The following is a 26,787-nucleotide window of genomic DNA, read 5'->3' on the forward strand; positions in this document are numbered from 1 at the left end:
CTGCAGCAAAAAAAAATTCATTGAAGATATAATAACCTCAAACCTGCCCCCCGTATGTTACCACCACCCTTGCTACCACTTCAAAAACATCCCGCTTGCTTTTCATCAGTATTTCATTATTGCCTAAAAACTATTCCATAAATTATTCAAACCATATTTAGCTACTAATACCTGTAATATCTTTGTGAGGACACTGCCAGTGTCAATTCATCAGCATACAGCAACACTTTAACATTCAGGTCGTCAGTCCCTACGCTTCTTGTTTATCACTGATAAACAATGAGAACAAAGTGGGTTACAATACACATTCCTGTTTTAAGCCACTAAATGTATTAAACCCTCAGTACCCCAACAAATGCTCATTTTTACATAACTGCAATAATTTTACAAAATTTGTAAGACAAACCCTTTCTACATAATTTATTCAAAAATGCTGATCTATCAATGCTATTAAAAGCAGCCGTAAAATTGACAAACAGACAATATATGTTCCCACCCATATTTCTAAGTTTCAAATTAATTAAAGTATATAAATTAAAAATACTGTCTATACAAGAATAACCTTTTTTAATACCAGACTTATTTAAAATATTATTCTCTTCAACCCATCTTATTAGTCTGTGTAATAAAATACCCAAAAATAGCTTTGCTACTGTTTTAATTAATGAAATCCCTCTGTAATTCTTAACATCCAACAGTTCCCCTTTTTTATGAATCAGGAATATAATTTCTTCAAAAAAATTACTGGGAACTTGACCAGTCTGTAAAATATCATTAAAAAACTTAAACAATCCTTTGATGCTGCTTTGTAAACTTCAGAGGGTACCCTGTCTGTGCCTGGAACTTTATTTTCTTTTGATTTCTGCAAAACTACATTTAATTCTACCTCCTCAATTGGAGAATACAAACTTTAGTCTGTCCTAAATGGTAACGCATATGCAACTAGAACTGCTAACCTTCTCATGGATAATAAACTACGGAAATGCTGCACCCATTCACTTGCTGTAATTTCCCCCTTACATTTAAATCCCCTCTTTGTAAATATTTAACCGGTTCCCAAAAGTCCCTTGAATCCCGAATTCTTAGAAATGTTTCCCTTACCTCTTTAAAATAATCAGATTTCTTTTCGTTACAGACTAAGAAAATTCTTTCTTTTTGCCAAAGAAATAAGGTGTGTTCATTCAGTATTAAGTTGTCTATATAAACACGTAAAATATAAACACTCTCAGTCACACAATTTCTTCCTACCAGGTTCGTTAATATTTCCCTTATTTAACAAATTTCCTGCCACTACATAAACCATACCCAAAATATTTTCCCCATTCTGATCACTTTCCCTAGACAAAGCCACTCCCCGTGTCAAATTTTCTTATGCATGCTAGTACCTTACTGTTATTCCCATGTTATTCATGGCTGCCCTCCCCCAGCAGCTTGAAAAAAACTACAGTTTAAATTCCATAAATTAGATTTACAGCCTAGCATAATTAAATCTACCTTTAGCACTTACATAACCTGAATTTCTAACTGCTGGAATCTGTACAACTTATATTCCTGAAACAAATTTTCATATTGACCAGCTTTTTCACCTTCCACCCAAATCTTTCTAATCCATAACTTACTGCTTAGTCCCGCTACATTATACCCTAAAATCTTTAGCAGTTTTTTCCTCTCCCTCTTGTCAGGTAACTTCACGCTATTGAACATTCCTGATTTGCCGATTAATTTTTTTTAACACTTTCCCCAAGTCATAATTGAATATCTTGTTGAATTTTACCACATTATCCTGTAAATCACACATCAACATCCTACCACTGTCCAAGTAAATTTTTGATCCTCCACAATCAGCTAATCAACATTAATAATCATGTTAATTTTGCCCACCCCTTCAGTAATTTCCCTTCGAATGGCTAAAAGCTTTACTCTTCTTTTTCCTAGTTTCCAAACAAAAGTCCTTGTGTATGATCATGGCAGTACCTTGTAACCTCCTTGTAATTTTCAATATACATTTGATATCGTTATCGAATGGCAAATGTGTGATAATGCAGGCATTATCTTTTTTTTACAAAGTGTATGCACCCAATCAATCACAACTTGCCAATCTATTTGTAGCACATCCCTACAAAAGTCCCTCAAAATCACACAACAGTTCTCATTGGGTTTAACTTTCAGCTCTTTAGATATTAAATTATTACAGACTGCTTGGTCTACATAATTGTCCAGCCATCTCAAAATTTTGGCATTTTCTCCCTTCAAAAGTTCTCTCATCTTCTTTCAACAATCTATTTCCTTACATAAGATTGTGAATCACGGGCAATATACCCAAATTATTTTCTTTTGTTGCCAGCTTGGCCAAATTCTTCAAAGAATTTTTTCATCATTGCTTCTGTGTCTGAAATGAGATCCTAATTTCAGATCCAGGGATTCATTTTTCTGCCTCCTTCATCATCAGGCAAATTAAATGTGCAATCCCGTTTTCCTGCTCGAGACTGCAGCATTACTTACTTATCCATAATTTAAACAAATCATTCTAAGGAAGCACTGACAACCTGAAACAAACTGAAAATGTTTATAAGAAATATAAAAGTAACAATTATTAGAAATAATACTGATTTTTAAAATGTTTCATGTTTAATAAAATATGCAGAAATTTTAATTAACTAAATGCAAAGCACAGTAAAACGTAACTACACAAATTGAAACAGGCAACGCTGATAAGCAAGCACATCATCGTCCTCACTCAATCAAGGCTAGAACTCAACCCTATATTTGAAATTATTACAATAGGCTGTTGCATATTGTTGTTTTAAGAAATTTTTTTAAACCATTATTAAATATAAATTAAACCAATTATTTATATTCTGTTGATGTCTTTCAAAATATATTTTACCTCAGCAGCTATTATAAGGAATTCTAACTTTATGGTATTTTATTTATAAAAATTGTTCTTTATGATGATGAATAGTATGGTAGCTCCAAATACAGATTTTAATGTATTCAAGCATAGTTTTCCAAAATCATCTTAAAATCACAATATTTTTTTTATTATCCAAATGGATTATTTTCTTAGGGTAGGTTTAAGATTAAGTAGAGAGGTTAAAGAGTTTTTAACCTCTTTTTTTTTATAGAGGTTAAATAGGGTTAAGATTTTTCATAGGAATAAGGTCAGAATGACATTCAGATAAAATTGTGTTACGTGATGGCTGTATCTGCCCTACTGTTTAGAAGTGAAACTGTAAAAGTAAAAATTTTATCCATCTAATGGTGAAGAATTACATTCAAGAGTTAAGAGTTACAGTCTCATAGATAAAATCTATTTATTAATTTGTCCTCTGCTTCATAATTTAGATTATAAACTCAAAATAAAAGTAGGAATGTACACAACATATTTACTTAGCAATGAATATTGCTGCCTAATGACAGCATAAATTATTATAATCAATTAATTGCTTGCTTTTTATGTATAATTGTTTTAATTATCTTTTTATCCATAGTAGAATTTAGTGGTGTATTCTTTAAAAGACAGGAACTGGCCACATCATTGTTCTTGGCCTAGTACACCTTACTATAAGTATAGCTTATAAGTATATTAGTATAATTGTTTTAAGATACAAAAATAATTTGACAACATAAGAGAGGTCAAATTTTTCTTTGAAATGATGATTACACTTGTATGTGCAAGAACTTTACCAATTAATAAATGAAGTTCAAATTAATTGGCTTTGATTTTTTTTTTTTAATTGTTTGATTACTTTTTATTAAACAAAAAAACTGATTTATGTAACGTTCATTTGAAGATTTTACTGTTGAAATTTTTTTAAGGAAGTTGAATGCTTGTGTGTATAGTACTTGGTGTTTTTGTACATGCAAGATGCTATTAGATTAGTATAATGGTAAGATGTTATGAAAAATGTAAAATTTTTAAGTATTAGAAAAGATTTAGTTGTATATAAAATAGTTAAAATATTATTCAAAACACCTTTAACCTTTTTAAAAATGAGAAAGCATAATACAGGTAAAACCAGGACTGTGTAGATTCTATATATTATAAACAAAACTATATATATATATTAGTGAAACAATATGTCCCCTTTTTTATAAAAAAAAAAATTCTCACGCAATAGTTGTTGGAATATAATGAATATTTCCTGATAAAAAGGTTAAATGTCAACCAAAAAGAAGCACATGTTAGTTTAACATTTCATTCTGTTTCACCTGGATGGTGATTTACTGTTACTGTCAGTCTACTTTTGTGTTAATGTGTTCTGTGAAATTTTATTTGTGTATCTGGTGCTGTTGTAATCTTTCTATAATTTTATAATATTTTCCAGTATTTAGCCTTCTATCTTGGATGTAAGTTTTTTATTCTTCATTTAACATAATATTTTTTTTTTTTGTTTCTTTATTTATTTTTTTACATTAGTTTTTCAGATACCTTTTAATTTTCAGAATTCCTGTCCACATGGTATTTTTTATACAATCCCACATAATTAATGTTCATTGCTAATACTTAATATTTTGTATTCTGTATTAACATATTTATGCCATAATTTTCTTTGTTATATTTATAAAAATAAGAATATTTACACACACACATCAGTCAGTACATTGTTGTAGTAGGCAGTAGTTATAAAACTATTTTTAAATTATATTTCTGAATTTTAATGGTCAAATATGAATTTGTTAGACTTCATTATTACCCTTTTTTCACTATATGTAATCGTAGGAGTAGCAGCATTATTTATGTAGAATGTCATTTATATTCCTTCATTGAATTGGACAGTATTTTTTAGTCTTCTCTTGTAATGTCTTTTATCATAAACTTGCACATATAATTTAACTGTAATAATAAAAACATCATTAAAGAGTTAAAACATAGAAGAGTAAGGATGTTATAGACGTAATAAAGAATAATAAACTTTTATAAGCTTAGAAATTGTTTCATTTTAAATAAATTGTAATTATTTTTTTCAATATCTTTATAAATATGAAGGTGTTATTTAAAATAATATAACAGAATTACTGATGTATGTGTTATTGTCAGATGAAATTGATATAAAGCAGTCAGTCACGGAGAATCATTAATTAGAAATTTACATTTTTTGTTTTGTAATTTTATTACTGAATAAATAAAGATAATACAAAATGCAGTAGAAAACTATATAACTTTCAAAGTTGATATATAGACTAAATGAGATATTACCACTACTGTAATCAACAGAAATGAATTATTGCTGGTGATTATCAACTAAGAAATTTTAAATTATGATAATAAACTTGTATAATAAACAACATCTTATTGATGGATGATATCAACATCTTGTATGACTGAGTTGATAGCATTGATATGTTTGTGATATATTAAAAATGAGTGGTGAATTTGTAGGGTAAGACATTTATTAAATTTTTATAAAGTTTTTTGTAGTGTAGTACCATAGAAATTTACTTTCTTACAAACTTCACAATTTAATGAACTGCTAAGAGAAGCTGAAAGTCCTTCTCTGAAACCTCTGAAAAAATTACACTGATCAACAATGATTTTGTTAAATGAGAGTGAATAACTGATTCTTATAGTATTTTTTATGCAGATTTCAAAGATGAAATCAGAATTCTTCTTATCAGGTTTAGTTTTTTTTAACTACCATTCTTATTTTCAGGTAGTATAATGCATGAACCCACCGGGTTGGTCAAATGGTGAACGCGTCTTCCCAAATCAGCTGATTTGGAAGTCGAGAGTTCCAGCGTTCAAGTCCTAGTAAAGCCAGCTATTTTTACACGGACTTGAATACTAGATCGTGGATACCAGTGTTCTTTGGTGGTTGGGTTTCAATTAACCACACATCTCAGGTATGGTCGAACTGAGAATGTACAAGATTACACTTCATTCACACTCCTACATATCATCCTCATTCATCCTCTGAAGTATTATCTAAACGGTAGTTACCGGAGGCTAAACAGGAAAAAGAAAGAAAGTATAATGAATGAACTCCATAAGCATAGCATTTTGTGAACGTATTTTATTATATTATTTATCAACTAATATAGCTTTTTGCTTATTTATTACAGTTCCTTAATTGTTGTCTCATTGATTTGTTAGATATTAGTCATCATGTTTATTATTTACACACTAATTAAAATGAACAAGAATGTGACTCATTTTTCTTTTTCTTTTTATCTTACTATAAATATATCATCCACTGATTAGTTATTTCTGTCATTATTATATTTACATATAATCTGTTGTGCAGACTAGAGAAGTATTTTTAATTTTCATTCAAGTGCGAGTTCTAGTGTATATAACATTCAATTTTATAGCTGACTTTCGTATTTGCATGTGTACGTTCTGTAAAGTGAGTGTGTGTTTATTAAATTAGTGTGTTTATAAAGTGTTTCTTTTTAAACAATATTAGTTATTATAATATATTAACAATGTCTTGCAGTTGCATTAATCATCCAAACAATTTCTGCTACATCTGTGGTGAGAAAAGGTCGAAATCTCAGAAAAGAAATATAATTCCACTGATAAAAAGTCGTATGAACTGGATTTTGGATGTAAATTAGGTCATCAGGACAAATTTTGGGCTCCTCATATTTGCTGTGCTTCATGTGTAAAATTGTTGACTTGTTGGCTAAATGGATCTCATCACATGCCATTTGCAGTTCCAATGGTTTGGAGAGAATTGAAGGATCACACCACAGACTGTTGTGTAATAAAGATATCTGGAATAACAGCTAAAACTAGACGTTCTCTTAAATACTTTTATATTCCCTCTGCATGTGGCCAGTGCCATGTAGCCAAGCACTTCCAATTCCAGTACCACCTGAAACATGGAACTTAGATGAAGATGAAAATGTCAAATCTTGTGCTGACTTATCAGGCGATGAAGAAAGAGATCCAAACTTTTTAGAAAATAAATATACTGAACCCCATTTAATTAATCAGTCAGAATTAAATGAACTGGTCGTGATCTAAATTTATCAAAGAATCAAGCAGAAATACTGGCATCAAGACTGAAAGGATAGCATCTTTTACAATGAAACACTAAAACAAGTGCTTTCCGTGACAGGCAATCAAAATTTGAACATTTATTCTCTCAGTATAAAAACCTAGTATACTATAATGATGTGGACTCTTTACTGGAAGCTTTGGGACATAAACACCATTCTGATGAATGGGAACTTTTTATTGACTTGTCAAAGCTTAATTTGAAAGTTGTTCTACTTCACATTAGAAATAAATACCCATCAATACCATTAGCATATGCTGTACACATGAAGGAGTCTTATGAAAATATGAAACTTGTATTGAGCAGGATTCAGTTTGAGAAGTATTTATGGAATATTTGTGGATATCTGAAAATAATAGTGCTTTTACTTGGACTGCATTTTGGATACACTGAAATTCTGTTTCCTTTTGTGTGAGTGGGATAGCAGGGATTAGAAAATCCATTACATGAAAGAGCAGTGGTCAAAGAGAGAGGTTCTGACTGCAGGAAAGAAGAATGTTGTTAGTCAGGCATTAGTAAAACCAAAAAAAGTTTATCTTCCACCACTACACATTAAATTAGGTCTATTCAAAAATGTTGTTAAAGCAATGGATCGTAATGGTGCAAGGTTTCAATATAAAAAAAAAACAAATTCCTAATAGAAGCGTTTGAAGAATGATTGGAGGTTGCTGCATGGAAATCATTTCAAAATGTGGTAACCGTAAGTCCTTGTGAGTAAACTCCTTTAAAACTGTAAAGAACTTGGGTGTAACATGTCACTCAAAATCTATTTCTTACATTCACATTTGGATTTTTCCCCTAACAATCTCAGCACTATCAGTGATGAAGATGGAGAACGCTTTCACCAGAGATATCTATAATGGAAACATGATACTAGGGAAAATGGAATCCAAAGATGTTAGCTGACTACTATTGGATCTAAAGAGGGATCTACCTTCAGTAAATTACAGCAGAAAATCCAAAGGAAATAGATTTTAGGCGAGTACAAAATGCATGTAATGTATTATTATATTATGTTCACCACTAATTTTTTGTTTCAAAATTAATTTCACTTACAATAAAACTGAGTCCAATAGAAAATATTTATTAACATTTATGAAATCAGCATAAAAAATACTATAAGAATCATCCTTTCATTCTCATTTAACAAACAAAAAATTAAATTTTGTTGACCAGTGGTATTAGTCGCTGTTAGTGAAGTGAGCCTATTGAATCCCATCATAAGGATAGCTTCAGATGTTTTGAATATTAATATTAAAAATGGAGAAAGCAGTCAACTGAGGCTGAAAAAAAAATAATAAAGCCAATGTATATCAGACTTGTTCTGCGACCGAGTTAAAACATCAAGTATAGGATTTTTTGTTAAAATTTTACCTTTCATATAAAAATTCCATTTTAGTGTAAATGATTATTCTCCAGCTACATATCTGGGCTGGATTAACTTATTTTGTTATTTGGTGTGTATTTAAGTTATTAACTGTCAGTAATAATATGTAAATCAAACATTACAAATGTATGATTTCAGAACCATTCCTTTCTTCCCTCAGGGAGGAAAAGGAACTGATTACTATTCTATAACTGTTGATCTTGTTAATCTCTCTAATATTATTTTTTCATTTGTGTTGTAGTTTATTTTCTATGAGCGACAGTCAAAAATGTTTTCCTTGACTGTTTATGTACAATGTAAATGGGATCATAATACAGTATAATAAAATGTAGTATAATAAATATTATAACTTCCTCATAGAATATTGATATTTTGTTCAGCATTGAATTTTTCTCTTCTTATCTTTCTTCTTTTGTCTTTATATAGATATGAGTACTATATCTATGAAACTAACTTATTTATCTGACTGACTGTTGATTATTTTACTAGAAAGTAACGTTGGTATGTATTGTATACCAACCTTTTTTTGTTTATATAAATGTAATTACATATTTTTGTTTTGTTTATAATGTAATTAATTATACAGCACAGTCTTATTTTAAATAAAATACTGGTTTTATCTAAATAGAAATGTACTTCCAGAAGAATCTTAATTTAAATTACTTTTATTCAATTCCTTTTCCTTCCAGTTATTTGTGATTTTTTTGTTGGATAGATGGATTAAACAATACTACTGGTTAGGGGTTGAATAAATGCTGCAAAAAAATATTCTGCAAGCACACTTTCATTTAATCAAAAAATATTTCTACTTAAAGGTGAAACTCTTTAAATGTTAAGTTGGATTTTATTTAATGAATCCAGTGTTTTAATGTTGTCATAACATTTTCAGTCACTCTTGCAGTCATCTTCAATGATAGTTCCTAATGTTTATGTTTCACCCTGACATCGGCCAAGTTCCTGCTGGCAGTTTTTTTTTTTTTTAACTTAAATCTGACAGGTATATAAAATTTGGTCAAAAAAATGTAACTTTTGTTACATTTTTATCCAAAAATGTAACAAAAGTATTTTACATTTTTTCCCTGAAAAAATGTCTATTACCTAAGAATGTTGCATTTAATTCTGTGCACGTTGTTGAACTGTTTTTGGGTATATCTATGACTGGTAGAGGTAGTGACATTATGTAGAATAAATTAGATAATTAAGTTGGGAAATTATTATATATAAGTATTTCAAAAGTTTTTTTTAGTTAATAAGGATCAGTCTAATCCTCAACATGTCAATAGATATTACTGCAGTATGTGAAATCACTAAAAAAAAATATGTAAGCAAAATCTCTTTAGTTTAGGCCATTATAAAAAATCTTATTACTGCATTCATATTTACTCAATTTTTAGGCATTGCATTTTATTTTGAATCATTGTTCAAAATATTATTATTTTGATAAAATTTTACGTATTGATATATATATCTTAATGCTCAGTAACATTGATAGACAAAAAAAATATTTCCAATGTTTCTCTAAGTGTGATATCATTTCTTGAATTGTTTTTTTTTTTTTTGCGTATATTACAGATCTGGAAATACAATTTTTCTATCACCATTAGTTTTAAATAAATTATGCTTAAAAAAAAATTAAGGAAAATATAATAAATATCTGTAAAATTTATAATTTTGCATGGCCATACCTGTGTTAGAATGATTTTGCTGATGTTTTTCTTTTATCAATAGCCTCAGGCACATCCTGAATTAATGTCCAACAGTAATTGGCTAGCATGTCAGTATTCCATTTTGCTTTATAGTGGCTTTACATCACTGAAATATCTTGGTGGAAACATTCACTGTGTTCATCACTTACATCTCTGAGGTTGTCCAGGAAAAGATCCAGATGTGAGTGGAGGAAGTGTATTTTCAAAATTACATCCAATAGCTCTGTATGAAGTAAGAAGTTGATTAACAATATCGTGGTAATTGTCAAATTTTCTTTGCCAAGAAAATTTTTGCAAACGTCTTTAAATGAAGCCCAAGCTGCACTTTCTACATTATTTAACACTGAGTTACATACATCATCTTTGACCAACTCTCTTATTTGTGGACCAACAAATATTCCTACTTTAATTTTTCCTTCACTTACATTCGGAAATTTCTACCTGATGTACAAAAATCTGGGACTATCCTTCTTCATTGCTTTTACAAAATTTTTCATTAGTCCTAGTTTGATATGGAGGGGTAAAAATATTTTTTTGGGTTCAACTAAGGGCTCATGAATAATATTTTTCCCATTTGGAGTAAAGTTGTCTTGTTTCTTCCATTCTTTGGTAACATATTGTTTATCCCTAGCTCAGCTGTCCCATTCACAAAGAAAACACGTGTACTTAGTATAGCCTAACTGCATGCCTAACAAAATAGCTACAACTTTCAAATCACCACATATGTTCCAGCTATGTTTTTTATAATATATTTTTTCAAGAATGTTTCTTCACATTGTATGCCCTCTTTCAAATTAATACCATAAGTGATAGGTATCGAAGGATATTTGTTACCGTTGTGCAGTAGAACCACTTTTAAACTATACTTGGGTGCATCTATGAAAAGGCACCAGTCCTCAGGTTTATGAACTTGTCCTAAGTACAACATAAGCTCATCAATATTTGTGCAATAAACTAAATTATTTTCATCAATAAGTACTGAGAAATTTCTTTTTGTCGGCTTCGAAAGCCCAAAACATTTGTATTTTTTTTAAGTAAATTCCAACCTTGCAGTCTTGATACTAACAGTTCAGCGTGATTTTTTTGATAAAATTTAAATCCGTAACCAAGTCATTTAATTCACCTTGTTATATATGATGTGACTTATTGGAAGATAATACAAAATCAAAATCATTGTTGTCTTCTTCAGTACTACCTGATTCTTCATCGCTGCTTTCGAAACATTCATTCACAGGTGGCTCAGGAATTGGAATAATTTCACCGTGAGGTTCATGACTGATTGCAGATTGCAATGAAGGATATTTTACAGTATGTTTAGACTTTTTAGAAATTCCACACACACTTGTTAAACAAAAGTAACAAACAATTGGTTACATGATCCTTTGGTTCATGCCAAACCATAGGTACACCAAATGGTAAAGCCTTACATGTACCTTTCAGCCATCCTCTTAAATATACAGAACAATTAGTGCATACCATATGAGGAGCCCACGTCTTATCCTGATCATCAATTTTACACTGAAAATACAAACGATATGCTTTTTTATTTAAAGGTATAATGTTTTTTCTATTTGATTTTACGGTAAACTCACCACATACATAACAAAAGGCATCCACATAATTTACACAATTTCGAGGCATTATGACACTGCATTGTTAACAAACTTAAGACAGCAATAAGACTGAACAAAATTAATTCATTCCTAAATCCAGTGCTTAACACAAATAACACTGCTGTGTTTTCAGGTGCATGTTTTGACCTGCACAGACATGATTAATCTTGTCCATGAAGGCTCACTCTTCAGTATTAGATATGATGTCATAATATACGACTATGATATGATTTAATTTTTTGTGTAATATTGTTTATCTGTAGCTTACAAATTATGTTAACAATGTTAAACATTAAAAAATGAGCTAACAAAATACAACATAGGAGCTTAAAATGCTAACTATATGTTGAAAAATGAAAAATCCCTTAATTAAAATTAAAAGATTTTTCAAAAATGGTGGGTGATAGAAAGATTCTGAGTTCAATATGTTTTCAATATCAACAAACAGATTAAAATCATGTATCGCATGTTAGGAAAAAAATTAGAGTTTATCAATGTAATTATTATATCTTGTATGATTCCAAGAGTATAATTTTTTATTGTTCAGTAGTCTTAACAAAATGTGCATTTTCAACTATAATACATGTATTAGTCTTACAAATTATTAAATTATGTAGGTTAAACCCACTCAACCTGACTGTATATGTATCACTTCCTTTCTTTACATACTGGGTAATTTCATATTCATCTTTTAAGTTATTTTAGGTCATTGAACTTTTTAGGTCATTGACTTTGATCATGTTTGACTCCTAGTTGAGTAATTCAATTTTTTGTTCAGGTATTTGGTTTATAATTCTATATATATATATAGAGAGAGAGAGAGAGAGAGAGAGAGAATTATTATAGATATAAATTATTATTCATTGAATGAATCAAAATGCATGTAAATTAATGTGTAGTTCAAATATCCATTAATTATCAAACACATTTCACTGTTTGTCATTTCTGTAATACACTTTTGTAACTAAAAAAAAATCAAACATTTAATTTGCTTCCTTTAATAGAGTACAAAATTGCTACGAGTAAAAAGGTTTCACAAAGATTTTTGCTATTTTCAACATTCTTAGACCTCCAATCTAAAAATAATAAAATTTTATATTTACAAAAATCTATTTTGCTTACACCTCAAAAATCATTTAATATTCAATCTGGAAATTTAATTTAAATTTCTTATGATTTAAACTGATGGTATTAATTTTTTTTTTAACTGTACAAGACAGTGGTGAGGGAATTTTGACAAGATGTTTTATGAAAATTTTACTTTACATTTAGATTATTATAAAAAAAAAATAAAAACAGTTAAACATTTTTAGAAAAACTTTAAAAAAAGACATCCTCGCTCCTTTTAATTTTTAAATGCTCCTTTTTTAAATCTTTTCTTAAATTATTATTTTTACCTTGTCACTTGACAGCTTTTATTATTATTATTTTATAAAGAAGGTTTGTTATCAGAGTAGGTACAGTTTTCAATTCTTATCACCAGAGAAGGGAATAATACTTTTCCCTAAATATGATTTACCTATTCTTTTACACTGCAACCTTCAAACTTTTAGTACATTTTTTCTATAAAGGGGAAATTTTTTAACCTTTATTTTAAGTGTGGGAAGTCAATTTTTACACTTTTTTTTAAAACATTATTTGTTCAAATGGTCCATAATATTCTATTTTAGGTATTTTTAAACATGTTATGATATAAAATTAAATTTTTTGTAAAATAACATACAGATTTAAATAAATAAACATTAAGTTTTTGTTAATATTTTTAACATTTATCAGTTGATAACATTTGAAGTCAATCTAGGATTTTTTTTATGGAAGAAAAGTAAATGATCCGTATTATAACTTTTTTACATTACTGAATTAATGCTTGTAATTAAAATATTTTATAATAACGTCAAGTTCCAAAATAGAATGATAGAGCGAGTTTTTAACTAAAAACATTTTTGATTATCTGATGACTACTTTATCCAAAATAGGGTACAGTATTTTTTTTTGTTCTTTAAATTTGAACTGCTGATAATGAATATTATTTGAAAAATACTCAAAAGAAGTATTTGCTAAATAAGGCAAGTAATAAAAACATACTTTTATCATTCTGTTTCGGTGGTTATTGTTATTATTTATAGTTTATTTTAATACTGTATTTATTTAGAATGTTACTTCTCATTAATGATAATTATTTATTGTAATAATTCTACACTTCTGTTTCAGCTAAAAAATACTAATAGACAGTTAATGTTATGGCTAGTTTAATAACAAGAACACTAGATGCCTATGACTCGCTTTTAAATGAGTATAGTGGTAAGTCAGAATACATTTTTATTATTTGTATTTATTACTTATGATGATACTAAAAGAAGAAGAAATAAATTTGAGATAAAAAGCAAAATAACTAATAAACTACATAAAACATTATTAATGAAATAATTAAATGCAATTTACAACATCCACATTAAAAGCATAACTCAAATTCACAGAAAACAAGATATACTTACTTATAGCCTGTAATAAACTGTACTACAGCATCAGCCTACAATGTAACACACAAAATCATTAGCTCATATACAACACTTGAGATAACTCATTAAAAAAAAAAAAAATCGGCAAACAAAATTGAAAATTTGTTCTAATCATCAAACTTAGGCTTGCATCCTACAGTAACACAGATCTTTATACCCATCTACAAAATCATAAACAAAAATATGTACAGCAAACTAATAAAAAATGGATTGATAATTACAAAATCACAAGAGTAAACAAATTAAACTGTCTTCACCAAATACTACATTGGACATACCCGATAAATATTCTTCCACAGGTGCAAACAATAAATACATTCATACATGCAAATTATTATTATTAAATTGTTATTAAGACCTGCATCTTAGTAAATTAGAATAATATGAAATATATAAACATACAACAACGATAATTGAAAGTCAAGATTCAAATCCAACAAAATTTTTGGCTACATTCTAAATCTACCTAATTAAAAAAAAAAACGATTGCCAGCAATTACATCAGTTGTTACAAGAATAAGAACAGCACCAGTCACTGAAGATGGTTGCAAACAGCTAAAAATGTTTTAAAGTAAGTTTTTAAAACCATTTTATTATAAATTTAATTTGGTTTCATTTTGCAACAGTTTACATTTATAAATCAATTTGAAAAAAGTACATTTGGCAAGTTTATTGATTTAGATTCTGTTTTTTAATTAAAAAAATTTTGTCTTTATTTATTATAAAATATAATTTAAAAAAGTAATATTATCATATTTAATTTGTATTAAATTAAAATATAGTTGCACCGCCGTTTTTATCTTTAAAAATGGAGGAAGTTCTCAATTTGTTTTTGTTGATTTTTTTCTCAAGCCTTATTCTTTGCCAAATTGACGAATTTTGATAATACTTTTGTTTAACTTCATAGAGGTTCCTTTGGCAAGAATTATGAAAGCTTTTTCCAGATAAATATGTGAAGATTTTTAACAAAAAATTTACACTGTCTATGAAGATGACTTGAAGATATTTTTAATCTCTTTATCATGTGTGCTTAATATCAGATTGTTATAGTCCAATAATATATATACATATATTTATTCATTTATGTGATGTCATTAAACAAATAAATCTTTCAGTCTGAGTGGTACAATACAATAAATCTACATCATATAGAGATCGATATTATATTTCACGAATAAAAAATGGAACTACCGTAGCTTTTGCCTGGTTAAATTAAGGGAAACTGTAGTAAAACCTTGAACAGAGCAGCATCACAGAATGTGCACTTAATTATGAGATAAAAGATTGATGTGATTAAAGTCCATGTTAATTATTTATAATATAAACACTAAACAATAATGTTAAGTTACATCCAAAGTAAACTATAAAAAATAACTAAATAAAAATAATTTATAGTTTAAAAGATTTGATAAAAATTATTTGAGACATATTTATGTATATGTTGAATGAGATGCAGAAAATTTGGGTTTTTTAACTTTTTTAATTAGTATTACTTAAAAATTCATGTAATATTGTTTCTGTAAAAGAAAATAATTTAGTTGTAAAAGAACATGTTGTTATCCTAATATGGTCATCATTGTGTTCAGAAATTTTCCAGAAATTTCATTTGGACTAGATGAAAGGAAATTATAGCTATAGAATACAATTATGTCAGAAACCTAATTTTTTATTCACAGGTTGTTGGCCAGCAGTTCAAATCGTAAGCAGGAAAATACCATCAATATCATTATATAGGGGGAAATAGTGCAGTTAGAATCAGAATGATAGATCTTGAAAAATGGAAAACAATCAATTGGGCTCTTTTACACGACAACAGTCCAACACATTAATGTACATTGTTATGAAGTAACTTCCACTCCATAATGGAACATCTATGGAGCATGCAACATATTTTACTGGTTTAATACCAACTGATTTACACTTGCTTCCTCAATGAAATTGGTCTTAAAAGGAAAAAGACACAAGATTGCTAATGCATTGTTATTAAAGCAATAAAACAGTTAAAAACTTTGAAAAGTATAGGTTCCAGGAAACGTTTCCAAAGCCTTTAAAAATACTGACAAAAATGTTGTTGTGGATGGAAATATTGTGAAAATATTTTTAATATACACTTCTTTTTTTTTACATAAATACATGCCAGTAACTTTTGAAGCTATCTCATGTATATTTTGAAGCTATCTCTTTTAATTATCCATACTAACTGTAACCTTTACTTTTTAATTAAAAAAAATTGTCAAAAAGGCTTTATCATTCATTCTTTATGTTGAATTTGGCTTAAAAATATTCGATTGACTGACTTACCTGGGGTAAGTTTTTGGAATTATTTATACAGTGAGACTGCTATTGTTGTTAATATATTATAATTATTGTTAAAAAAAAGTTGTGTGTTAATTTAACTTTCTTTATTTTAGATCATCGTGTTAAGAACTGGACTCTGATGGATTCACCTTTTCCTACGCTATGGTTATTAATATTTTATCAGTATTTTGTTAGAAGCCTTGGACCAAGATTGATGAAAGATAGAGAACCTTTTAAACTTGATAAAGTTATGATCATTTACAACCTTGTTCAAGTCCTTGTTAATATGTGGTTTGTTGAAGAGGTAAAATATTATTATTAATTAATTCTTAATAGATTATTGTTAATTAACTTTCTATTGTTTGAATTTTATTAAATGATCAAATTGTAAGGTTATTAGTTCTGTTTGATTTTTTAATTATTTATTTTCAATGAATATTTCAAGACCAGAAGAACCATGCGCAAGACTATGGCAAGAAACTGTGTGTGAGTGTGTGTGTGTGTTTGTTGTGTGTGTGTGCATTTTCAGAAATTATTTGGACAGTTTTAGGTAGAGTATTTTGCTCTTGTGGGCTGTTGTGCAACCCACAATAGTTCTGCCCTGAAAGTTGTCTTGGATGATTCTGATTAGGTAGTAATTTACTCTCCTGTTCTCCATCTCTTAAAACCCATCCAAATAGCAAGTTGAACACATTTCAAAAGTCCAACAGCACCACTGCCGGAATGGATCTAGTTCTCCATGCTCCACTCACCACATCATCCACTAAACTGATTACTGGATTAATGCCACTAATCTTGATGTAGCCCCTTTGAAAACCAAACTGATTTTTGCTGAGACTCACACTACTAACTATCTCATCAGCCAGCTTCTCTAGGATTAACCTCTCGAAGTGTTCACCAACACAGCCTCCCGAACAGTTTACCAAGACACAGAGGCCTGTACCCAGAGGGAGTCATTCTCTTTTTTATCACCTTTTTTTAAGTAAAACCAGCATTGCCTTTTTCCAATCGAGCATAACTCTCTCCAATAGAATTTTGTTAAAAGAGGAAAGTATTTGTCTAGGAACAGTTTGTACTGCCACTGCCTCGACTCCATCTAACCCCAGACTCTTCTTTTCCTCAGCCTGGCCAATGCACACAACAATTTTTCATGGGAGAACCATGGGAAGTCAAACACTGCCAATTCTACATTACTTCTCAGTGGGGTTTCACCACTCCTCATGCCTATATTCATGACCTCAAAAAATAGACTGCTTCGTGATCATTAAGTGTCTCATCCTTGAGGACCTCCATGTCACAGATTGCATTAACCTCCTAGAGATGAATCTAACATGAACATAGGATGTACCTCTATCCCGCACTGCAGTTGGGGACCTAGTGTCATTTAGACAAATAACCCCTAACCCAGTCACCTCCTTGAGAAGCCTGCCTCTGACATCTGTATGTCATCCACCCCAGGAAACATTTTTCACATTAAAGTCCCCAGCAATAATAACAACCTTTGACAAGTAGTATACCACATTATTCAGACTATCCAATATATCCTCAAACTCTTCTAAACAGCAGTTTGGTGATATGTAGATACTGAATACCATAACATCTAACATCTCGATCCAGACAAAGCCATGTTTTGCACGCTTGTATTTATTCTAAACAGTACAACACCTTTTGTTTCATCCTTCCACTAGTAATTCTCCTCAACTTTCCTTATGTTTAGTTCTGCCACTACAATAAAGAATTTTTAATAAGATATATTTTATTGTGTATATGAAATTTTTTGAATTTATTTATTTTTAGCAATTATTTTAATCTACTTTTTAACATTTTTAAATGATTTTAGAGTTTTCGACACATTTGGTTAAAAGGACGCTACAGTGTAATTTGTGAAGAAGTAGATTACTCTGATGATCCTATTGCTATTTTGGTAAATATAACTTTTTAGTTTTTCTCTTTGTCTACAATTAAACTGTACTCCATAACTGTACAATATAACAGAAACTTTGTAAAACATTATCAAAGATATGTCATAATCTGTATGTCGCAATCATTCTCTGTGTATCATAAGTTTAATCTGAATGTCGACAATAACGAATAACGACATGATATACAGTAAAATCCTAATTTATATTACAGAATTACTGTTTTAATTAATCTGAAGTAATATTTACTTATTGCTGATATAGTCAGTTTTCAATTAAATTAATTTTGTCTATTCTAAAATGTGTAACATGTAACATTTTTAAATTACATACCATTTCTATTTTTTGTTTCTTTTTTTGGAGAGGGATTAATTTTAACTGATACTCTTAATCAGTACTTGAGTATAACAACATATTGTGTTATATAACTCAATTCTTCTTTAGAACTCATAGCTTTTGAAGTATTTATTTTAAGTCTGAGCAGAAAACTAACTTCAATGAATTAAATCTACATACAATTTATCTTATGCATTTTTTTTATGTGGTATTTAACCCTAATTGTTTAGACTCATATTTATATAAAAATTAATTAATATCTTATGATGACCTTGTAAAAATGATCTTTAATGACCTAATGATAATTTTTTAATTAATTACAGTTACAATTGTTTTTAAGTTCTTTTGAATTATATAAATACTAGAGCTATTATAAGGCAAGTACTTATTGATTAAAAAGAAGTTAAAAAAATAGATCTGTACCCCAGGAACCATAGCATAAAGAATCTGTACTACTTTATTCTGAAAGTATTAGTTCATCTCCATCCTTTCTATGAAGTTAGCAGTTTACTGTACCTTATAATTTTACTTAGTATGCAAGTACCCTAATGCTTCCACCACTATATTGGCAACTGTTTTGTGTTTGAACATAACATGCAACGTCATTCACCAGTAAGAATAAGATTTCTTTGTCTATGCAGCTTTTATCTACAGCATCAAGGGTTAACCAGACCATGCTATGCTTCCTAAAATTAGAGTAACATTTTTGAAGATCTGTAATCATACATATTTTCTGTCAATTTAACTTTCAAACAATGATTCTTAGCATAAAAAAGAAAGCTTATATGTTTATCCTTAGCTTAGGCTAAACTTTAAAGCCTTGCTACGTCTATGTTCAGCAATATGGTACTGTTGAGTCAGCTGTCACTAAAATTTACCTTTCAACCGTATCATTTATTAGGTAACAGGCAGTTCTCTTTTCTTTTACCCACAGTTTTGTTCACAACTCCCATTACTATTTTTTGGTCATTTATATGATGTTTATTATTGTTCCTATTCAAAAAGTAATTCCTACCTTCAATTTTGTGGTGTTAAGTATCCACAACTTACCACTTACCATCAAAATGACCATCCTGTTTTGATTTTAAATAAATTTCTTTCAACAGTTTTTTACCATTTTATTGTTTTTCGTTTTATTTATCACTTCCCTGTTTTAAACTTATACAGATAGGTAAATAAAACCAAATTTTATTAGCTCCATCTGTTGTCAAACATGTAACAAAATTACTATCATGGCAATTACATTAGAGGCTGAATAAAAACAATCTGATTACTAAAGAAACAATATGATGTTACTGGATATAGTCGCTTGCATGTAAAGGTATTGATATATCAAAGGTCTTGAGTTCCATTATAGAAGGCCTAACCAGGTCTTGTCTTTTCTTTATCTATCATTATTCATTAATGGAACACAAGCATGCAAAATTTAGCTTTTAGGGCTAAATTTACAATGTAATAGTTTTGTCCAATTAATTAAATAAATATTCAATGAAGCAAAAAAAAATTGTTTGAAATACAGAGCACACTTTCAGTTCAAAAGAGAATCTTCATTAGTTATTACTTCTTTTCTTTAAAATTATAAATTAAATAAGAATGTAGGGTTCATAAACTTATTGGAAATTTCTACACTCTTTTTGACATTTTTTTTTATCTTAGAATGGCTTTCTTGAAGATTAATATTTTAACTAAATTTTGCAATTTTTTTTCAGGTTGCTAATTTTTCTTGGTGTTTCTACCTAACAAAAATACTAGATCTACTTGATACAGTAAGTACTTATTTAAATTTGCTTTACACTATTTTTCTCAATCTTTCTTATGACTCTTAACTCATTTAATCATTCGAGATACCAGTTGTACCATTCAGATTTTCATTCTCTAACAGTAATGTGACATGATATTCATTTTACAACTAGTCCCTGTGGTGGGCTATCATTTGTTGGACTAAATTTGCTGATATGCTACGTTATATTTGACACAGTGAAAAAATTTGCAGGAAGTCACTTCATTACTCACTCCTAAGTAAGCTTGGCTTGGGATATTTGTTTATCATTTGAATAACAAGAATGTCAATCAGTTTTATCTTATGTCACATCATCTAGAACTGCTGCGATTATTGTACCTAACATAAAATTCACTGCCGGCTTTAGCCATTTCGGCACCCAGAAATGTTGACACCCCATGTAAGGCCAGAAATTTTCTACTTAAAATTTTGATAACTTAAAATTTTATAGTGACACTTCCAGTATATATATAGTGTTTCCAATCGCAAAAACCTTCATTATATCAGTCATTGTGCTCGCAATTGTTTACAAGTTCGAACTTGCAACTGCAGCAACACAAGAAAAATAAAAATAGTAAACAACCTGTCTACGGTTTAATAAACCAAGAGTTTGTGGGTTCCCATCTGTAGTGTAAAGAGCTTAAGGTATGTGGGGTTAGGTGCTCGTTTACTATATAAAGAACCCAGGTAATGTAAGTTTAGTAGTCTGTATACGGTGAGTAAAAATAAAAAAAAAATGTTTCAGGGGTGCTGAAAGTGCTTCCCAATACATTGCGCCCTGGGCGACTGTCCCTGTTACCCTATCCTAAAGCTGACACGACATAAATTAACATTTTGAACTGGCAAAAAGCTACATGGTGTAACAGGATATAATAATGCTGTGTACTGTATGACTTATCAGCAACAACAAGTTGAAAATAAAATTTATTTTAAGTTTAAAACTTGAAATTTTAAAATGTTAAGTTTAAACTAAAGTAATGGATAATATGATGCACACATTAATTTTCAGTAAAATCAAATAAATTTGAATTATTTTAGTTCAAATAGTTCTGAATTTTCAGTTCTCATCATGTTTTAATTACAGAGAACAATATTTTTTATTTGTTTGTGTTTATCACAAGAATATTATGTAGTAAAAAGTAATCCAATATGCAATCAAAATAATTAAGAAATAAAATATAGCAAGTTACATGATAAAATTTTTCCACAAAGTGAAATAAGATTAAATTATTCAAGAGATGTAAAGGAACTGAAAGGATTATACAAAATAAGAAGAGCTGAAATAATGAACAGTAAGACTCAATCTCCACAGTAGGTGATTAGTTACACAAAAAATCACTACAACAGTTACTATTTTTTATGAATTTTATTTAATTAAAATACTGCTTCAACTTAATGTCATATGAATTATGCTTTAAAATATTTTACAAAATAACTTTATTTTGCTTTCTTTTCATAGGTTTTTATGGTTCTGCGTAAGAAAATGATGCAAGTATCTTTCTTGCACGTATATCATCATACTGGTATGGTTCTAGCTACTTGGATTGCAACAAAATATGTTGCTGGTGAGTATTCTTGCTTACATTTCATTTTCTAATTCTCCTCTTGTTTTTCTTTATATGGATAAATATACAGCCAGTTTTGGAATCAATCTATTTAGAGGCTTTCATCTCCCCTTCTTCCTGTAATATTATAATTTTAATGATAAATATTCTATCAGCAGTATTTCTATATGGCAAGCCAAGTCATGTTTTCAGAACAGATACTTGTACCTCATTCTTATTTCTCTTCAAATCCAATTTAGTACTCTACTGTTTTCTTAAAAATCGCATTTCTGTAGGTGGTAGTAACTGTTTATTGTTGGCAGAAAAGTAAATAAAAAATCAATCCTTCCAATAGATACTGTACCTGACATGGGTTATACATGTTATTTTTAAATTAAACAGTAATTCAGCACCTTCGACAGATTGAAGAGTATAAGTTGGTTTCACTTAGAAATGGAGGCTAAAGTTTATTCTGTTTAAAAGAGTCTTTCTATGTTTTTAATCTGAATTAAAATATCTGTCAAAGTCGTCTACATTGTCCTCAAACATTGTTATTTCTTTCTCATTTTATTCAGCATTCAGAATGGTATAATAAATCAATGACTTAATTAATCACTTTCAAAACTCTTTACATATTGATTATAATTAAATACTGAAAAAAGTTAAGTTAAATATTGTTGTATAATACCACATAATGCTTCAAAACAAATTAACTCTTGATGTTACTTTCTCATTTGAACAAAACATTGATTTAAATAAATTAAGTTTAATTGATCATGAGAGGTTTAATGATACTTTGAATTATTTAATTAATTTATTTCAATTTAGTGTTAGAATTCAGACAAAATTTACAAACTGCATTTTTCTACTGTTCCTGATTAAAATGTTTACTATAATTTTCTGATCAGGGAAGTTGAGATGCATAAACAGATAATTCTAGTGGTCAATGAAAAAAAGAACTAATAAAAAGGTAAGCAGATTCAAATATCCTAAAAAAGGTGTTAACAAAAATATGATTTAATTTCTTTCTGTTAAGCTGAATATTTCAGCTCACTACTGTCATTTATTTGAAAATGAATCACTTAGTTTTGAGTAAGACTGGCAATCAAACAACCTCTACATAACTCTATTAGTTTTTTTAAAGTCCACTTGTGTGTTACTAAAATGCTTCCTGACTTATTAAATAACTGTTTTTTTACCAGACAGTCAGGTTCTTGTCAAAAAAACTCTTTAAATTTCTTCTTCTGTAAATCCTGATTTTACTAGGACTTGAGTGCTGGAACTCTCAACTTCCAAATCAGCTGATTTGCGAAGACACATTCACCACTAGACCAACCCGGTGGGTCTTCTGTAAATGCATTGTTTAACTGACTGGTCATGTCAGTTCTATATGACCCAAGACACTATTTTATATTTAAAGTTTAATATTTGCCTCTATGGTATTAGGTTAGCAAGCCTGCTAATCTCCTATTGTAATTTGTTCTAACAGTCAATATCCAGCTTCCCTTAGTTTGTGTAATAAAAGTAACAGAAATAAGCTATTTGACCTGATGCGACCAGTTGTGATACACTATTGTGAGAGATTTTCTTAAATATTTAGGCACCTTTTCATGCAAAATTTACTTGTAAAAAGGTATCTCACTCCAGGAAACCCCAAAAACTTGAAGAACAAAATAAAAATATTTTTTGAAGAACATGACATTACTATAGTTGATGTTCAACAACCAGAGGAGCGAGGTGTGAGAAGGAAACGTAAACGCTGTCACCTCTGCCTGAGCACCAAGAACAATATATAGCACTGTTTGTGTGAAATGTGGGCCATATTTGTAAAAATCACACTTCTTTTATTTGTAAAAATTGTGAACAATGTTAGTGTTGGAAATAAAGACTTTCTAACTCTGAAATGATAAATTTAAGAAAAATGTGTTCAAATGTACTGTTCAGGACATCAATTTAACATTCAGGCAAATTGTAAATTGTTTACTTGTAGATGTTCAACTCAGTTCAAATATTTTAATTTGAAAACATATTTACAGATGCGTTGTTAGTTTGTCTTTAATAATTAATTGGGAATAATTATATATTTACACCACCAAAGTTCAACTAAAGTGAAGATCTTTATTTTTACAAGGTTTTGTAATTTCTGTTTTCCTTTGATTATTTTGTTTTAAACAAGGAGATGTTTATTTTTATTTGAATAAAAAAATATTTTCTTTTTCGAGTATAAGTATTCATTTCTTTTTAATTCCAATAATGTATTATTAATTTAATTTACGAATGTTCAGGCATAGTGACCCGACACAAATAGTAATGTTACAAAAAGAGCGTGACCACTTAAGGGTTAAAACACAGCTGTGATTTCAGTAGGTTTAAACACCTGACCTACTAGTTTCATTAAAATTAATTCGACTTTTCTTATATGATGTACAAAGAAACATAAATTTAATAATTTGCTTTAGTTCATTATATCCAGTATCATATAATTTTATCCATGAAAATAATACATCAAAGTAATATACAGACAAAAGTTTCATTTTTTTTCTTTTACACAAAATGCAAATAAAATTCAATGGAGAGACTTTTTTTTCTCCGGGTCCACTGTTCGGCATGCTTCAGAGAATGAGATGAATGTTTTCTAGCGTGTGTGAAAATGCCATGCCTGAGCAGGATTTGAACCCGGGACCTCCGGATGAAAGGCCGAGATGCTACAACTCGCACCACAGAGGTCGGCCAATGGAGAGACTTAAGGAGTAGATTCTTCACATGAAAAATAAGAAAAAAGCTTCTACAGCTATACATCTAGAAAGAGTTCAAATTTGTTGGTCATTTTGTATTTTTGCAATATAAATTCATATTTAAAGAATAGATTGAAATTTTATAACAAAATATGGAGTATGTGTTAAATTGGCATTCTCAGTGAAAAGAAAAAAATAATTATGAAATTTTTTTATTGAAAATTATGATCAAAATGACATCTCAACTTAACATTTCATTGTTTAACTTGAGATTTTATAATTCGGCTCTTTTCTGTCTAAAAATAATTTCTGATAAGCTTAAAAATAATTTCTGAACCGCTTTATAATTGTTTCCATCAGCTCTGCCGTACATAAAAATAATGTTTGGCTGTTTGCAAATTGAAATTGAGCACTGAATATAAATATTCTTAACTAAATAATATAAGATTTTGACTTCTACCACCAATAATATAACAAAGCTGACAATGATTGTCATTTATACAAATGATTATCTACAATGTTAAAAGCATAACCAACATTTGTGAATAGTATCACTAAGAAAAACAAAATTAAAATTTTACAATTTTAATTGTAACTAAAGATTACATTATTATTTACTAATAATGTTATAAATTTTATTATTGTAATGCTGTAAATTAATGCATTATTTAATTTCTAATTATTATATATTATAAAAAATAAAACTTAAAATTTTATTTTCCTGGCATTATAGCTCTAGGGCAATCCAGAAGAAGGAAAGTATGGTAATCAGTCAAAAAATGGGGTATGGGATTTTTCATGACCCAGGGACCCCAAAATACAAAAAAAAGTGGGGATTAATGTTCGTACATAAGTATAAATATTACAATTTCTTCAAAATTTTGCAAATATAACCGCACTTTATATTAACCTCAGTACATGAATACATGCTTATCTTACCATTTAAAAAAAAAATTAATTTAAAACTAATAATTCCCCCTTCCTCAAAAATTGAAAAAGCTATCTTTTTACTTATGTATATTTTTTAGCCAAATCTTTTTTATGTCTTCCTAGGCATAGTAGTAGCACAAGAAACCCCAAAAATACATTAGGAGAAATATGTGATGGTAAGCTGATCAAAGTTTAAAAAATATTGATTTTTTGAATTACTCAAAATTTTTTGGTTATTAATAATTTTAAAACTTTTAGTAATAATAATACAATAAGATTTCAACATAATTCATCCTCCCACCCCAAAAAAAGAAATCTTAGATAACTTTTTATTGGTTGTGGATTTTTTTTTTACATTTAATTTAGTAAATGTAGAAAAATCAAACAAATTCTTGGAAGGTAATTTTGAAGATGGAGTAGAAAAAAAATTTTTTAAATACTAATTTTTGATTTTAAGACTTATTTTGGTTTATTTAAACATATAATGATAATTTTACATAGAACTTCATCATAAATTATTCCGCACCCCAAAAAAGAAAACTTAGGTAACATTTTTCACGAATAATTATTTTTCTGCTATGTAGGAATAAATAACCAATGCCAGGTAACTGTCACAACTTTATTGTAGCTTTTCTCTTCTAAGATTCAATATTTATAACATTCTTTTTTGGTGTTAATATTTATTTCTTAATGTAGAAAATGAAAAATGACTCATAATTCAGATTGATTTACTCCAAAAATAAATCCATATCTAGGCAGTTTTTATTTGCAAATAAAATAAATAAATGAGGGCATTTAAAATTATGTAAGGTCTTATAATGAATTTGAAAGGGAATTATAATGGTTTTTCATGAAACCTCTGTGTGAGGTTACATTGAAGCAAATTGTTGTATTGTGCCGGCGTCCGTGGCGCGATTGGTAGCATCTCAGCCTTTCACATGGAGGTCCTGGGTTCGAATCCCGGTCAGGCATGGCATTTTCACATGCTAAAAAATTATCATTAATGTCATCCTCTG

The 26,787-nt window shown here is 29.0% G+C and overlaps 1 protein-coding gene across 2 annotated transcripts in view; it reads left to right on the top strand.

Annotated features, from left to right (window-relative positions):
• Window positions 1-3,981: 3,981 nt before the first annotated feature.
• The window catches only part of LOC142326110 (very long chain fatty acid elongase AAEL008004-like), a 33,539-nt gene continuing 10,733 nt past the window's right edge, over window positions 3,982-26,787 (top strand). Inside the window, exons 1-6 of one of the 2 annotated variants that reach the window (XM_075368302.1) lie at window positions 3,982-4,350; window positions 13,922-14,011; window positions 16,641-16,831; window positions 18,368-18,451; window positions 20,492-20,548; window positions 22,022-22,127. In XM_075368302.1, the coding sequence (XP_075224417.1) occupies window positions 13,951-14,011; window positions 16,641-16,831; window positions 18,368-18,451; window positions 20,492-20,548; window positions 22,022-22,127 (499 nt within the window). In that variant the 5' untranslated portion in view covers window positions 3,982-4,350; window positions 13,922-13,950. Of the gene's footprint in view, window positions 4,351-13,636; window positions 13,777-13,921; window positions 14,012-16,640; window positions 16,832-18,367; window positions 18,452-20,491; window positions 20,549-22,021; window positions 22,128-26,787 lie in introns of those variants that run through there. The other variant, XM_075368301.1, reaches the window with a different exon arrangement.

This window comes from Lycorma delicatula, chromosome 6, assembly GCF_047948215.1.
Source record: "Lycorma delicatula isolate Av1 chromosome 6, ASM4794821v1, whole genome shotgun sequence".
NCBI classification, from domain to species: domain Eukaryota; kingdom Metazoa; phylum Arthropoda; class Insecta; order Hemiptera; family Fulgoridae; genus Lycorma; species Lycorma delicatula.